General features: G+C 32.0%; 1 protein-coding gene across 1 annotated transcript; it reads right to left on the reverse strand.

The window, feature by feature from the left end:
* Positions 1–6193: 6193 nt before the first annotated feature.
* Positions 6194–8673, reverse strand: LOC132131709 (protein S100-B-like). The gene is made up of 3 exons (XM_059543795.1): positions 8574–8673; positions 8162–8327; positions 6194–7110 (listed from the first exon to the last, which is right to left on the reverse strand). Exons 2-3 carry the CDS (start codon positions 8297–8299, stop codon positions 6961–6963), a joined length of 288 nt encoding a protein of 95 aa, XP_059399778.1. The 5' UTR covers positions 8300–8327; positions 8574–8673; the 3' UTR covers positions 6194–6960.
* Between the last annotated feature and the right edge of the window lie 9723 nt (positions 8674–18396).

Consider the following 18396-nt stretch of genomic DNA (forward strand, 5'->3'; position numbering starts at 1 on the left):
CTCTCTCTTCTTCAAAGCCAAAGGCTCGCGTGTCCTTTTGCCACTGTGCCTTTCTTATTTTGTCTGAGAGACTCTTTGATGGGCTTTAATACATTTAAGGGCCCCTCTGCTCAAAAAGACCGCAGAAAGAAAAGAAAAAGAGAGCGGAAAGATGACAAAATAAACCATCTTTCCTAAGAAACAAAGTCCCCGAGGAGAATACAGCCTTGACTCCAACTAGCCACACGTCAGATTGTCCCCGCTCTGTGTGTGTGTGTGTGTGTGTTCTATTCTGTGGCATCCCACAGTCACCCTAGAGTCTTGTAAATGGACACGGCGCTGTTGAGATGTTTATCTTGTGGACGGCAGGAGCTGAGAGATCTCACACAGACCCACTTCAGTACTGTGAGGATTACAACCCCCAAACAAACATACAAGCAATCTGCAACCATTTTTTAACTTCTCATTATTCATTAGATTCTAATTATTCATTAGTTTGTGAATTACACTTCATGGTGGAAAGAGGAATGCATGAATTCGACTTGTTAAAATTTCATTCCGACGTGTAAGAAATGCCTTCTGCAAGGGGAAATGAGAAAAACTAGGGGTAAAAATTGCCTTTGGCCTGTTAGAGCAGGATATATTTTTGAAATGTGAAAATACTCTATTCCACATACAGTATATAATTAATTTTTTGCCAAAATGTATAAAAAATAGTCTCTTATGCTGACTAATTTGTTGAAAAATACAGTAAAAACTGTAATATTGTGAAATATTATTACCGGTTAAAGGAAACTTTTCTTATTATCCTCACTGTTGAAAACTGTATTTGCTGCTTAATACTTTCCCAGAAACTACCATTCAAAAGTCGGAGGTACGTAGGATTTAGAAACAAAGAAAGAAATGCTTTTAATTAATGCTTTCATTCACCAAGGACGCGTTAAATTAGTCAGAAGTGACGGTAAAGACATTTATGTTACAAAAAATGTATATTTCAAATAAATGCTGTTTGAACGTTCTGTTCATCAAAGAAATACAAAAAAAAAGTATCAGTTTCCAAAAAAAAAAAAATTATAATAAGGACCATTTTCAATAACCGAGCTACAATAATTTTATAATTGATAATAATTGTGCACTAAATCAGCATATCAGAATGATTTCTGAAGGATCATGTGTGGAGTAATGGCTGCTGAAAATTCAGCTTTGCATCACAGGAATAAATTACATTTTATAATATTCAAATAGAAAACAGTTACTTTAAATTGTGTTTATATATATATATATATATATATATATATATATATATATATATATATATATATATATATATAAATATATATATATATATATATACATATATACATATATATATATATATATATATATAAACACACAATTTAAATAAACACAATTTAAAATAACTGTTTTCTATTTGAATATTTAATAATTTATTATAATAAGGAGCATGTATATTTGTGTATTCAAATATATAATTAAAATAAATAAATAAATATATATATATATGTAATATAAACAGTTTTTGCATGTAAATATAATTTATTTAATTCTGATGAATACAAACATAGTGAACGATTTATTCTTAAACCTCATAGACTTTACTTTGGCTCACAGATAAACCGCAAACTATTTTAAATTAGGTCACGGCACGGTCGGACTCCGGGGACTGTGTTATTGCCTCAGGCGTTTCTGACCTCGACCAATCTGACTTACACAAGAACAATAAAGCCGAGCAGCAGAACAGCACAACAGAGAAACTCCTGTTATAAATAAACGTCCAAACTTTTTGAGGAAACCATTTATAAACCTGCCATCAATCTCCTTCCAAGGTGCTCTGAACTCTGGAATGAAAACGATAAGGAAGCTATTCTGATACGGCACATGTAAGGCTAAAATTGAACAAGGGGTCACAGATGCTTGTACAGTATATGGTTGTGTGGGCATGTGTGTTTGCGAACGGACTGAATGTGCGACTTGTTGACGTGAATCCGTTGGAAAAGAAATGCTCTTTTTAGGATAAAACCTGCAAACACTAGGTTTACTAAAACAGTTCTGGTTGAAATCACAGCATTGCATGACTGACCTTTCATTCCAAAGTCAAACTCGCCGTTGTAATCCTGGCTCTTCTGCTTTAGAGATAATCAAATCTACACTGTGGGGTTAACCAGACTCAAAGTGTCCAAAAGAACAGTGTACTTGTTTGTCGAGCGAGCTGTAAACAAATATTCCGCTCTGAGACAGCACGGTTATATCAGAAACAGAGCAGCATAATGAATTCGGAGGGGAGCCACTCGTGGAATGCAGAAAACATAATTTCGGCACAAGAGCTTCCCATTTCCGTCTGTCCTGTGGGTCTGCTCAAGCACACACTGGATATGAAGAGAAATTTGTTGTGACGTTTTTGGAGTATTGGCCCTTGTTGTGTAGCTCGGTGTGACAGATCATTTTCTGTCATTATTTCGCACCTTCAGCTACAATCCTTTTTAAAGTGATACAGCAGATCACAATCTGGTGTAGGAAGAGATGTATCAGTGTTTAGGAGAACAGAGCAAATGTGATACAATAATGTTTATCTGCATGGTGTGCTGATGTGGAACAACAGGCAAAATCGTCAGTATCTGCATATTTACAGATTAAAAAAAGGAGTACTTTGGATAAATTAAACAGCATATGTATTTTTGATCAACTGAAAGCCTTAAAATTACATAATTTAAATTAAGGAAATCTTCTTATGCACATTTCTTCAAAATAATGGCAGATAAATAGGACATCTGTGGTGAAATCCCCTTTGAGAGGGTATTTATGTGTGGGCTCTAATTAATGGGCCGGAGAACCAGGTAATCTGTAAAGAATAATATAAACCATCTTAAATCAACTTCTTAACGTAAAATAAGCACATGTATCATTATATGCATACAGTATTATAGAGATTTTCGATATTTTTGGACCTCATAGTACTGTATAAATGCACACACACACACACACACACACACACACATATATATATATATATATATAATTAAATCAAGTTTTTTTTATTAAAATATGTGGATTGAAAAGTATTAATTAATAGATTTATTGCCTCTTCAAATTGAATAATTACATTTAAATTTAAAGCAAACTTTTAAGGATGCCAAAAATCTTAAAACAGTATCATACTCATTTCTTTTAAGTAATGCAATAAATCTAGCTCTTTTCTTTCAGATTTCTTCAATGACATTCCCATTTGAAGTCATCATGGTGGAGATTGAAGACTATATAATATACATATTTTAATTGCAAGATATATACATATAATACTCAGGTTTTCAATATATTTACTGTATAAGTGCATATATATACACACAAACACTTTAAGAACTGGATAGATAGATAGATGGCAGAGGTGTAGTCCTCTGGATGACCTGGATGACTAGGGGAATAATCAGATGGTGGTTAAGTGTAGGCTCTAAGGGGCCTGCCGGAGAGCCGGGGAATTTGAAAAAAAAAAATCATATGAACCAGTCAGCTTCCTACAGTAAAATAAGCACATATCCATGTCCCATTTTACATCTTTAGATGTTTTACAGGACATTCCTACATTCTCCACTAAGAACATTATATACAATAAGGTTAAAGGCCTGATGAATCACTGGCCCGTAAGTAATACTCTAATTAAAATGACTTCCTTTCTGCCTCCCCGTGAGCAAGGGCAGGTGCTAATGCAAGACGACCCGCTCTCATGGAGGTCACTCACAGGCTGCTGTAGGTTATAGTAGGACAGCTGTTCTCACTGCTGGGGTCTTTGAGCTCCTGGGGTTACCTTTTTTCTTTTATACATGCTTACAGACATATATATATATATATATATATATATATATATATATATATATATGCATACACACGCACACACACACACACACACAAACTCACACACTCCCCTCTTTCCATCAGGGTGGTCACTGGAGTCAGCCGGTGTAGGTGAGTTAGGAATATTTGCAGGTGAGCTAATTATTCTTATGCTGTCATGTTTCCAGCCGAGCGTGCAAGACTAGCCCCAATATAATCCCCTGAACACAATCAGCCTTTATTTAATTTTGCTTCTCATATCATGTGCATCCATCCAAGAAAGCATCTCCACTCGCTTCTGAGACACCTTCTATTTTTCTTCCCATTTAAACAATGATCATCATAAAGAGACAGAGGTGGGGAAGAAAGAGAAGAAGACTGCGGCATGGAAGTCGCCCATCCTGGGGTCATTGTTTGAAACTTTGAAAGATTTTAAACAAGTTTAGATTTATGGAATAGGTTATGAGGATAACAGTGTTTAAAAGACAAAATGCTAGACTTTTATTTCCATATTTTGTTTTCATGATAATGTTATATATATACAGACGTGCTAACACAACTGTGGTGCAAAGCAGAACAGCTTTACAGCTAAAAACTAAATCAACCTTTAAAATGTGTCACCTAATCAGCAGTAAAATTATAATGTATATCAAATCGGCAAGATGCAGAAGGTATGCACACATGGAGACATTAATAATCAGTCAGTGATTGGCTGGCGCTCACCGTGAGATACTTGCAGTTACATTGCATCTTGAGGAATCTATATAATCAAAGAAGTGTTTATCCATGATGGTGGATGCCATTAAAACGCCTTCTGTCTGCATCTCTCGCTCAACACACACACACACACACACACACACACATTTGCAGCACAACAAATGTACAATCACTCAATCCCATCACTCTCTCACTCTCTCCATTCCCCTCATTCTCTTTCAAGTGTTATTAAAGCTGCCTTGAATACTTTATGATGGAAATAAAATGAAACAACCGTATGGAAATGAATGTATGTTAATCATTGCTCATTCCAAATGAGAACCTCCAGAGCTCATGATGATATAATTTCCAAATGGTATGTATGTATGTACGTACAGATAGATAGATAGATAGATAGATAGATAGATAGATAGATAGATAGATAGATAGATAGATAGATAGATAGATAGATAATGTCATAATGTAGCATAATGTCATATATTTGTGTTTTTATGTTCCAGAAGCAGCAGACTGAATACCACGACAGAGCTCCTTTTTGGAACCAAGCCAAGTTCCCAAATTCTACTCTGGCGTCCAATCCAATGACCTCATGGGACATTACCTACTGTGAGATGCTAAAAGACTGGTCATAGTCAGACCACACAGCTGGGTAAACACACACACACACACACGCACACACACACACACACTGAACACCTCATTTGCTAAACTCAGCCAAAGCAATCACCCCAAGGCACTCATCTTTCACTCCAGAAATACCGTGGACACTTATTTTATCATGTTTTATTTATTTATTTATGCTTTATTGCATTGTCAAATAAATCCAGTGACTTCATCATATTGCATCCACCTTCTACCTCAACACATTTCTCATTTCCACAGCTCAGATCAGGGAACTTGGCACTGGCACTGGCACGGCACAACACTGCCACTTACCGGGAGCATTCAGTATGGCAGTCTGTGATTGGAGGGTTAATACTTAAAAGTCCTTCAAACAAACTTGTGTTTGTGTATTTAGGCTTGTGTATTGCTTATAAATACGTAAGTGATTTTCAGGCTGCTTAATGTAAACATACTTGAGACGAAGAAGATATTCAGATTGTGTGCATATTATATTTATCATCTTTCAGGGTCTTGCTGCGTGACTATTGATCTGGATGTGAAGGCCTCTGTATTGACAGTTTGTGCTTGGTAATGATAATACCTCTAAGTCACAGGGGACAATGCCAAGCAGTTGTTTACAGGCATCCTCTAGCTACGGATATCCATTTATTTTCTGGAGGATAAGGTAACGCCAAACATTTAAGTAACGATTTTCTTGGTTTATACTGTATAAAAGGTCATTATTGATTATACAACCAGTGAGACCCAGTTCCTCTTCACAAATGCATTTAAATGAGATAAAAATATATTAGAACTATTTATTAATTCTGTTCTGTCAAGATACATAAAATCATTAAGCATTATAACTAACACAATAGAATGTATGGGTAAAGAAAACTTTATTTTGTGTTAATGATGATATTATTTATTATGGAATTATATTAAACATCTTTATTTTAAAACTAGATAGATAGATGTTTCAAAAATTCACACGTTACTGAAATTTCATCTGTTCACAGTTTTTATTTTGCTTGTTTTTATTCTAAAGTCTAACAGTTTGGCTTCTGAAACATATTCATCTTTATTTATTTTTTTTTAAGTTTGTAACGAAACTTGAATTGTAGTGCCTTGTTACACAAATTTGTGTAAATTGTTCATAATACATTCTAATACATTCTTCAATAAAATGTCACATTAAGCTTAATAATTTGCAGATTTAGTAGCTCTAGTTACAGTTTACAATTGGAAAACACAACTCATGTACTATTAAAAAAAATCTAGTAAATTTTCTGCATATTTAATATATGAAAAACATGAGTTTTCATGCCTTTAATTACATGGGATTGATTTGAAATTCCAAACCATTTATGGATGGTTGTAAACATCATATTAGATATTTTCAAAGGAATCATTTGCTTTGGTGGGTCTTCTTAAAGCACAGCATGATTTGTCTCAGGCCCCTGGAACAATCTGACGTAAGTCAATAGCAGCCTAATAGTCTGAAGCTAGTCAGGAAAAACATTTCACAATCATCCTGGAACTGAAATGGCAAGAGCGCAACACCTGGTCCGCATTTCACTCGATGAGATTTATGATGGGGATGTCTTTGAGATAAAAATTGCCTAGGCAAAATAATAGAAACATGCTATGTAATAAACAGCTTACAAACTGTCGTACAAGCTGCATATACATTCTGTTCAAACTAAACAACAATTCTAATATGATATGAAAAAGAACAAAGGAAACTTTAAGAGAACGAATGTATTGTATTACTATTATGCTATGAAAACTTGTTTTTTGTTTTTTTAATTTGACTCATTCGTCTTCGTGGTGTTCGAAAAACTCATGGCAACAGATGGTAACCATGGTGATGAAGGTCATGAACTCTTGAAAATCACACTCCGAGTCACCATCGGTATCCACGCTTTCCATCAAACTGTCCATTGTTGCTTGATCTTTCACATGCTGAGTGAGATCAAAAAGATTAAAGAAATTGTAAATTTCTGGCAAAAAAGTTTTTTTTTTCAATTCTGCCATAAAGCCTTGACTGTAAATCAAAATGTAATGTAAAAAATAAATAAAATAATAAATATAATAAAAATAATAAAAGAATAATTAAAAAAATAATACGTTTAATCACCCGAGTAAGAGTCGGAAAAGAAAAAGCTTATGGAATAGGAAAATGGCTATTTTCACATAAAATCTTGACTATAAATCAAACATTCTTTAAATGTGATTTTTTTCAATTATTTTTTATGTTTAATTACTTTGGAAAGAGTTGGAAAGAAAAAGCTTAAGAAGTAAGAAAATAGATAATTTGCTTAGCATAATCGTAATCGTACATTTATGGCACAAAAACTGAATTCTGACGTGATGCCATGATTGTAAATCAAACATTCTTTAAATTTCAAGTGTAGAGTAAAAAATAAATAAGTTGAATTACTTTGGTAAGAGTTGGAAAAGAAAAAAGCTTAATTAGGAAAATAGATCATTTGATTAGCATTAAATGTTAAACATAAACTTTTGACGCAAAAACTTGATTTTCACGTAAAGTCTTGACTGTAAATCAAACATTCTTTAAATTTCAAGACAAAGTATAGAGTCATTTTTTTATTTTATTTTTTTTTAGTTTAATTACTTTGGTAAGGGTTGGAAAAGAAAAAGCTTAAGAAGTAGGAAAATAGATAATTTGATTAGCGTTAAATATTTAATCGTACATTTTTGACACAAAAACTAAATTCTGACATGATGCCTTGACTGTAAATCAAACATTCTTTAAATTTCAAGACAAAGTGTAGAATAATTTTTTTTTTTTTTTTAGTTTAATTACTTTGGTAAGTGTTGGAAAAGAAAAAGCTTAAGAAGTAGGAAAATAGATAATTTGCTTAGTGTTAAATACTTAATCGTAAATTTTTGACACAAAAACTGAATTCTGACGTGATGTCTTGAGTGTAAATCAAATACTCTTTAAATTTCAATACAAAGTGAAGTGTAAAAAAGTTTTAAGTTTAATTACCTCGGTAAGAGTCGGAAATTCATTGGTGAGCAGATCCTTGAGTTCGCACTTTTTTAATTTGTGCTTGTCACCTTCTTTGGATGAGTATTTGTGGAACACCTCAATGATGGTTCCCAGGCAGCTCTCCAAGTCAGACATCTTTATGTAGTGTAGCGTTCGACGTTTTCTGGAATAGCAATAAGCACTAAAAATGTAAAAATGTTTGAAAGTAATTTCAATCTGTTTAACTTTTCCCTCAAATTACTTTAAAAGTTTAAGTGTTGGAGCAATTTTATGGACCATTAACTTTCTTTCTGTCTTTTGCAAACACATTTCTACTCATTATATAGTTAGTTTTGCAATTTGCAGTTTGGAACGCTTGGAGTAAAATAGGCTGTAAAACATAGCAATGATAAAAACTTACTACACTTACCAGCAGAGAGTTTGTCCGAATGAGGCGATTCAGAGCGGAGTGAGATGGGAGTCCATTTATAGGTCTGAAAGGGAGGGGCCTTAAGCTTGGAGATTCTGATCTGTCAATCACCAAAACTGACCAATGAGCTTCTGACCTTGTTCTCACTCCACTACACACACATTCAGAGTGAGATACAAAGAGATTAATACAAACACACACACACAAAGTATAACACTTGTGTGACACATTTGAGTAACGAAGCTTGAAATTGATATTATATACACAAAATAAATCCTTTGCCAACTTTTAAAGCATGATGCGTCATTTACACGTAATATCTGTAGGAAAATTAAACGATTTTTTTTGTTTTGTTTGTTTGTTTTCTGTTAAATCTGGTAGATTTTTTGTTGTTATTGAATTTCTGAAACTTAATACTAAGTATGTTTATTGTTTGAACAAGCTTTTTATTTTGTTTAATTTTTTCTTTGAACAAGCATTGTCCTGTCAATCTTTTCCCAAGGAATTAAATACAGTGTCTTGATTTTATACATTGGTCGTCTCGTCTTTTTGCTGTAGGCCATACGGATATATGTTCACTTCATTTTTCCTATTCGTTTTCCTTTTGATCTTTCTTGGAAGTTCTGTTGCCCATAAGCGCACACAAGTGTTTTGTTGTCCGGCATCTCGGAGGACGACAATAGTGTGTTTGAGAGGAAGTGAGTGGTGTGGCATGTTAATCAGCCGATCCTTTTCTGTTATAGAATTGGCCAGACGTGTGTCCTAAACACCACTGGACTATTAAACAGCTTTAACACCGAGACAAACACTCTCATACATAATATAATCTAATATGATCAAATATTTTTTCTTTTGTTTTTGTTGTTAAAAACATGAAAGTTTATGGTATGTTTCAATGCAATATACTTTTCATAACTATCGATAATTACTGTTTAAACACATATAAATATGAATGCCTATTATGTAATGCATTGTCCCTATATAGTTGCAATATTATAAAAGAAATATTTTTTTTTATTATATAAATGTTTAGTGAAACTTTGTGCATTATTTTTGCTTTGTATTTTAAAATTTTTTGAATACTTACTAGTTATAATAAAGATAATTAGTAAATACTATAATGTATTAAATTGTTGTAATGATTATTACTATTTTACAGTTGTTTTAGGCCTATATAAACAGCGAAATCTTAAATCATGAAGTCATCCTCCGTATAAAAATGAAGAGGTGCATGGGAATGCAGTCATGGGGCACTACGATCCTTCATCCCACCCCTCCCTGGCATTTGTCCAGCGTGCCAGACGGTTCGGTATTGTCGGACGGGTTTTTTCCGCCATAATAAATGTGTCTTTGTGGCTTCATATACACAGCACAAGCACACTGTTGTTGGCAGCAAACACTGTATCTTATGTGGGCCTCACTGTCCTGACGGCCTTTCTCAGGGGTCAGATGGATAAAACACCCCATCAACAAATCAATAATCCATTTCTCTGCCTCTCTATACTCATGTGTTGATTTGTTCATCACACTGTGATCTGGAAGCAGCGTCCGTTTCGGATGGACTGACTCAGATGACTGTTCAATCATGGTCACTGTTGTTTTGATCCAGATCCACTGGTTCAGCTTTATTTTATTTTTATTTTTTGTATTATTATTTTTTGGGTGGGGGACACCAAATATCCCTAAATGTAATTTTAATTAAAAAATATTTACAAATAATTAATACATTAAAGTATTTAAAATCCATTAAAAGTTCAACTTAGTATTAAATGAAATTAAATTAGAAAAGAAAAAAAAAACGATAAAATAATCAATATATACAATATTAATTTAATAACATAATATGAGGTCATTTACTAGTCAAACTTAATATTAAATGAATTTAAAATGTATAAACAATGTAAATTAATAAAAAAAAATAATAAATACAATAATAGTTTAATAAAATGGGACCCTTAAATGGTTAAACTTTATTTAATATTAAATCAATAACATGAAAACAAATAAATTATATAAATTAATAATAAATATAATAATAATAATAATAATAATAATAATAATAATAATATAACAAAATGAGACCCTTCAATGGTTAAACTTTATATTAAATCAAATTCAAATAAATAATAAACAAAACAAATGACCAAAATAATTAAGAAATAAAATTATAATAAAATTATATGTGGCCCTTAACAGGTAAAATTATTTAATTTAATACTAAATGAAATTAAATGAAATAAAAATAAAATAAATAAAACAATATGAGGCCCTTTAGAAGTTAAGCTTAATATTTAGTTTAAATAAATACATTTATAAATAACTCCAGTTAACAGATTATATCAAAATAAATAAAAAACTAAATGAGTTTATTAAATAATTAATAAATAATAATATATTAATAATGATGCTGTTTAACACTTAATCAAACAAACAAACATTGATGCAAAGTCTCCACCATAAAATCAAATGTGTGTGTTTGTTTTAGTCTGTTTGTGAATAACCTCCTCTGTACAAAACGGCCGAATAAATGAGCTTTTGTTGGACACTGGATTGAGGAACCTGTTCTCTCTCTGCCCGTTGTGTCAGCCATATGACTGGCTGCCCAGTGCACTCTGGGATACTGGTGGAGGCCTGACAAAATACTCATTTTGAGCCCCAGCCACGCTCAGGATCACATGCTCTCATTGACTACTGTTTTCTTACTATGGCTCTATCTATCACTTTCACAATTTCACTAAAATTATCGTTTGTGTGTTTAGAAAACTGCATTAAAAAAAAAACAAAAAAACAAAAACAAAAAAAAAGGGTGAAAAAGTCATTCACTGCTGATACTTCACTTGCTGGAGTAGTATGTTGATTAAACTTAGGTTTAGTTTTTAAATGTTCTGAATTTATTTATTGATTTGTTTTTAACTTTTCAGTGGTTCTTTTCGATTGAACACAATATCATCTCAAAGTAATAGGACTTTGGACCAATGGGATTTCACAGAGGGCGGGGGTTACATGACCTTCAGAAATAGACTGAAAATATTCAAAATAAGTATATTTAAATATATATATATATATATATATATATATATATATATATATATATATATTATATATTGTATAACATTTTCTGATTGGGATTTTGTTATGTATTAAGAAAAATCCTAAAAATATTAATCCTGATTTATATATATATATATATTTTAAATTACATTATATATTTATAAATTACACTGAATATTTGTGCACAGAAATAAAAATAGATAAAGAAATTGTAATTTTTGCCACCTCAGTTGGTAAATAATGCTGTTTCTGCTGAGCTTGGGCTGCTTTTCGCAGTGAAACAGTCAGGGACCAGAATTTAAAGACAATTACGACCTAATATTTCATCGCTTGAACTTTTGAACGTTAAGGAACGAAATGTGTGTGTTCTGTTTGCGGGAGGTTGATCGGAGAGAAAGTTTGATTAGTTTGGCCGCATTCCCTCGCGTCCGAAAAGAAAGAAGAAAGCCTCTGGGGTGTTTTTCAGGTGAACTTTTCTCTCCATACAAATCACGCGGCGAGACTCACTCATTGTTGCTGTTGTCATGGCGATGACCTGATGCCGCGCTTGCAGTGCGGGGTTTCGTTCTCTCAAAGGTTCCTCAGAACGCCTCAGTCATCGCTTGGAGACGCGCGGATACGAGTAACGGACGAGGGCAGCTCTCCAGGTGCTAAAGTGTCCAGAATAACTCCAGCTCTTTTAAAAATCTTGCTTTTGAATCGAAAAAATAGCAAAACTTGACATTCGCTACAGTCGATTGTTAGTTCAAAACGTTTCTTTCACATACGCCCTCATGGCGGCATCGCTGTTGTCATATATTTTATGAAACATCAAGTGTCTTGAAAACCATTCAAATTGGGTTAAAAACGTGTCAAGGGGCTTATATAATATAATGCTTTACTGATTCATTTACAGACTGGATGTATTTGTTATTGTTACACTACACTATTTCTTCTCACCTGCAATGTTTATGTTTAACCACTAGGTGGCAGGCTTGTCTTTCTCTTACACCGCTTTGATCTGTTCCGCGGGGTTAATAAATAGAATGCTGTCTGGAGACGTAGGTTTCTAATCTGTCCCGCGATTTTTACATGTAGTGTTTCGTGTGGTCATATAAACGGTCCAGTCCGCAGACGCGTTAAGCCACTTACCCCGGTGAGTAAAACAAGCTGCGGTGTTGCAGTCATGTCTATTATGGTTTAGAAGTCACGTGACTACCTTAATGAAGGGTAGCTGTGTATGATGTTGACGGGTAATATCATGCTATTTTTTACTAACATTGTTCTTGGCTTGAATATGTCGTATACCTATAGAAATAATATAAAATAATACAATGAATATGACATTTTTGGTATAATATGAGGCCTATACATTTGTTTTTTATCTTTCTTATTTGGAAAAATACAGTAATATTACAATTAATGATTCATCAGTATTTAACAATATTAATCAATTACTGTAATTTTTCAGCAATATTTTTTCTTAGTGGATATTTTTGATATTTATACATAATATTTTGAAAATTACAATATTTGATAGTATAATAGTTTTATATTGTACAATGTATTATATTTAATAAGGTCATATTGTATTATTTATACAATGAATAACAATGTGATAATCAACAGTGTAACACATTTTTACCATGTTTCAAATTGTAAAAAAGTAAAAAAAAAAAAAATAATAATAAATTGCAGCATTAGCAAGCTAAAAACACTAGTGAGTAACAACAGTAAAATGTTTAACTATATTTTTAGAACCATTACAGTAGCTAAACACATACACAGTAAAAAAATAAATACTTAATATATATTTGTTATACTATTATATCATTGTTATTATTATATATAAAAAAATATATAAAATGCATTAATATTAATAAATGTGAACAGTAAATTCATATTTATAAACTATCATATAAATAATTTATTTATTAATGTGGTCATATTTTTTATTTGCATAGCAGTAAGAATGTGATCAACAGAATATTAAACAACTTCATTTTATTAAATATTTACTTTTATCAATCTAAAAGTTGGAATTTATTGAGAACTAAACCATTTTAATAAAAGCAATTTTACTAGCAAATGATTCAAAAAAAAAAAATAGCGATTCACTTTTAAAAGATAGAGTAGCAACAACATTAACGTAAGTGCGTTTTTCGAATGTGTAACAGTAGCTAACTGTTTTAAAAACTGTGTAGCTCGTTTATTAACAAGATGCTTTTTTATTGCTACTTGTACTAGCTATTCGTAGTGTGACGCAATGCTACATCGCTATTTTTAGCGGTTTGATCTAGCAAAGAATTGGTTTGGCTCATGTAAAAAGTCAGTCATCTGCTGCAGTAGTTAGAAACGGAAGTAGGACTGTGATTAACAGGTGAAGTTCAACATGTATCCCTCAGTGCAAACAAACATAGACATGCACACCTGGTCAGCTAGAATTAACCCTGCGCTCAACAAATTCACAAAACTTCAAAAATGTAAATGCTTTATCAAAGTCTTTATTACCTCTGCTGACATTTTTGCTGACGCCAACTAGAATGAAGATCAAGCTTGAGTAGTATTTGGACATTTACCCTCCTAGACATTGTCTCAGTATTGTCCTGTAGTAAAGAAGCTTTACAAACTGGCAAAAACAACACAGGAGCAGTAATTAAAGTGGATAGAGTGGATTATGCAGCCCTTGTGATGAATTGGATGCCTGTTGCAGATTGGCATCTGAAAACAGCTTGGCTTGACTTCACCTTGTCAACCCACATGAAGATGCACACACACACACACACACACTCAGACTTTTGAAAGAAAATGTTGTATGACCTTTATATTTTTTTTATTGTAGTACAAATAATACAAAAATTGTATTCTAACTTTATTTTTTGAATATTAATATATAAATACATTTTTATGTAATGACGATAGTAATCACTGTTAACATAACAAATTCATATAAAATGTATTATTAATATGATCATATAAATATAAATTATATTATTAAAATAACAAGTAACAAAATTCAAATTAATAAAATAATAATATTATTATTATTATTTATTCTAATTGTTTAATTTATTATCAAACTTATTAATATTATCAGTATTAACAATATTAAGAAAATTGTTGTTTTTGTTATAATTATTTAAACTAATATTACTGTAAAATAGCAAGAAAAATTGTTAATTAACAAACTAACTTAACATTAGTCGATACAAATTATTATTAATAAAATAACAATATTATTCAATATTGATAAAAAAATGATATTATAGTAAAGGAAATATTAATAATAATAATAATTGTTAATATTTAAAAGTATAAAATAATATTTATATAAAATAAACAGTAAGCAGTAGTAGTAGTTTTGAGAGTTTAATGTTGTAATTTGTGACATACAGCATGTAAACTGATGGCCACAGCGTAAGCGTTGTCTGGGTCACGGGGCCGGGGCAGATGTCAGCCTTTCCTCTGGGTAATTGTCAGAGACAGGAATAGTGAATCCAGGTCAGTAGGCTGCTTTTAAAGTGAGCTCAGTATATGCTGGACAGAGATTAGCTCTTTATCCAGGTTCACCTCACTGTGACTCATACTGCTTTCCCACTCACTGAACACATGCTAAACATTACACCTAAAGAAACGAATCGTACTTTTAGAAAGTACCTTTGTGTCATTTCTGCACCATGAAAGAGGGTAATGCTAATGTAACAGAAAAATAAGAGCTAGCATAAGAAAGCATCTGCTTCAAAACAAAAGCTAGCATTTCATACAGTATATGCTAAACATGTTAATTTTAGTAAATGTAGACAGTAAAAGACAGTGCAAAGCAAGAAGTATGCTAGCATGCTAATCTGAATTTAGCTTAGACTCTGTTGACTTTGAGACATTTTTCAAACTATCCTCTTTTGGATTCCACAGAAAAAGAAAGTAATACAAAATTGGAATGACATGAGAGTGAAACAATTTGATACTGTATACTCTGTTTTCATAGCAAACTGGACATGTTGAGGCATGTTTCCTCTCGGGATGAATCACGTTCTTGTTCTAGTAGCAAATGTGGAAACGGTTCAAGAGTGTGTAATGTTTTAATGAGCCAATACTAAATTACAACAAAGGAAACTATATCAAAACATAACCACAATTTATTGTTTAACAGCAGAACGTGTTCAGACTGAACCACAACCAGAAAGGCCTTTCATTACCTCAGAGGCATTAACATTGAAAACTGCAAGAATCACAGAAAAACAACTCATTTGTTTGGAATTGGCTCTGAAGGGAAAAAGATTCATTAAGGAATTGTTCAGAGGGCAGATAATGTTTAATTTTTTTTTTTTTTCTTGTTTATTGTTAGAAAGAGATAGAGAGGAATAAATAAAAGTTTAATTATTATCAACTGCAAGGTAAAAAAAAATAAAAAAATCTGCTCTTATTTTCCAACATGGTATTTACAGAGAAATTATATATATAAAATAAATAAATAGATAAATAAATTAATAAATAGTAAATAATAAATTATAAATAAAAATACATTATAGATAGTATAAATTTATAGTTATTAGTAATATATTAAATATGAATATTATATAAATAATATTAATATGACAAAATTAGATATAATGAAATTCATTCATATGAATGAATATCAACATAATGTATATAAATGATTAACATTGTTACTGTTACAATTATTATTATTATTATTTTAAGCAGCCATATTACAGATCATAGTAAATTAGACTATAGGTTGACGGTTAAATTTTTTGGATTTGACCTGTAACCTGCTCATTCTCATTTGGCTTCATCTCCTTAACTTCGTAAGAGCTGCGGTGGATGACAGGATTTTAATTTGGCCATTATGTTTGTTTAATGGACTGTCGTAAAGAGAAAGAAATGGCTGGGCACACACCTTTTTACGTTCTTTGTGGAATCTGTCCAAATGCTTGATGAATTTCCAAAGCCACAATGAAGGACATTTGTCTTGCTGGACAAAATGTTAGACACACAGCTGACTTCATCTTAATTACAGTACAGGGCTTTAACACTGGCCATATATCCATCCACAGGATGAAGGGATACATGAGTATACAAGCTCTAAAGCCTGTAATGTCTGAGAGGAAGATATACTGCGGCACTGTGAGGCATGTCAGCGTGTCACTTCCTGTCTGTGTCGAAGCAGCGGGAAAATGCACTATAATGTTCAGCCCTGCTCTCTCACACACACACACACACACACACACACACACACACACACACACACACACACACACACACACACACCTGGGAGGTGATCAGGTATTGACTTGTTTAAACACACTCACACACACACACACACACATAAAGTAATAATGTAATAAATAATGTAAAATGTAAATACAATGTAATATTTTATTAAATATTTGTATTTTATTAAATATTGTATTATTATTTTATATAATATCATAATAAATTTAATTGTGTTTCTGTAGATCAATTGGTAGAGCACTGCGCTATCAAGCGCAAGGTTGTGGGTTCGATTCCCCAGGAAAACACATGATAGGTAAAAATTGTTAGCCTGAATGCACTGTAAGTCGCTTTGGATAAAAGCGTCTGCTAAATGCATACATTTAATTTTTTATTTAATTTAATAATTATATATTTTTTTAATTGCAATTTTCTACTAACAACAAACAATAATAAAGTTATTAAATTAAATTAAATTAAAATAATTTTGTAGTCTATTCTGTTTATCTTTAAGTTGTGTGTGTGTATATCTATCTATCTATATAATGATAAGATATTTTATAATAATATATATATATATATATATATATATATATATATATATATATATATATATATATATATATATATATATATATATATATATAATAAAATAATATATATATATATATTTATTATAAATCAATTATATGTGTTTATTTTTTTGGCCAATTTTTATTATGTGATATGTTATTATTTTTTTATTTTATATATATATATATATATATATATATATATATATATATATATATGAGTTGCAGACAGAACCTTAAATAAACCAAAACTGACATACAGAGAATAGGTCGTTCTTCTCTCTGCGGAAAAAGATGCTAGCGTCTCACCGTGTCTGCCAGGCCTGTCAGTAAGGCCTGTTTTATCAGGTCACATGGCCATGGATTATAGATGTTACTGTGGCAACCTGACAGGATGGGATGCTTTGTCTTCCTCTCTCTCTGTCTTTTCTGCATATGAGAACTGAGCAGTGATTTCTGAAGGGTCCTTCTAGCTCCAAGCTGTGCTTTCAGGCCGCTTCACTCCATCAAACAGCTGATAAAATGGTCCGGGGAGAGCGAGACTGCTGTGCCTGACGTGGATACCGGGGCTTGTGAAATTGGCCAGATAAACTCCAGTAAGTGTGAATGTATCTCACCACGAATAAATGTTGTTCTTTAATATTAAAAGCACTACATTAAACAAGCTACCGAATGCTTGAGTAATTATTTTGATTATAGTGAGCCGATTTCCAAGCATTTTTTTTCTTCTCTGTTTGCCATCTGAGTATAAATGGTTTGTTGCGAGAAATCATTAATAAACAACATCTAAAGATGCTTCAGTAAACAAAATTTGTCAACTGCAGAATGGCTCACTATTTGCTAATTTAGAGAAACTGCCTCCAGGGGCAATTTAATAAGATTTGAAGAGTCCTAATGGGCTTTGCTAATGATTTTATATATGTTTGAAAGAGCTAACCGTTAGCATTCCCATTCATCTCAATGGAAATGTAAAAACCGGAAATATGCGACATGTATCCCAAAAGATT

Source organism: Carassius carassius, chromosome 48 (genome assembly GCF_963082965.1).
Source record: "Carassius carassius chromosome 48, fCarCar2.1, whole genome shotgun sequence".
NCBI classification, from domain to species: domain Eukaryota; kingdom Metazoa; phylum Chordata; class Actinopteri; order Cypriniformes; family Cyprinidae; genus Carassius; species Carassius carassius.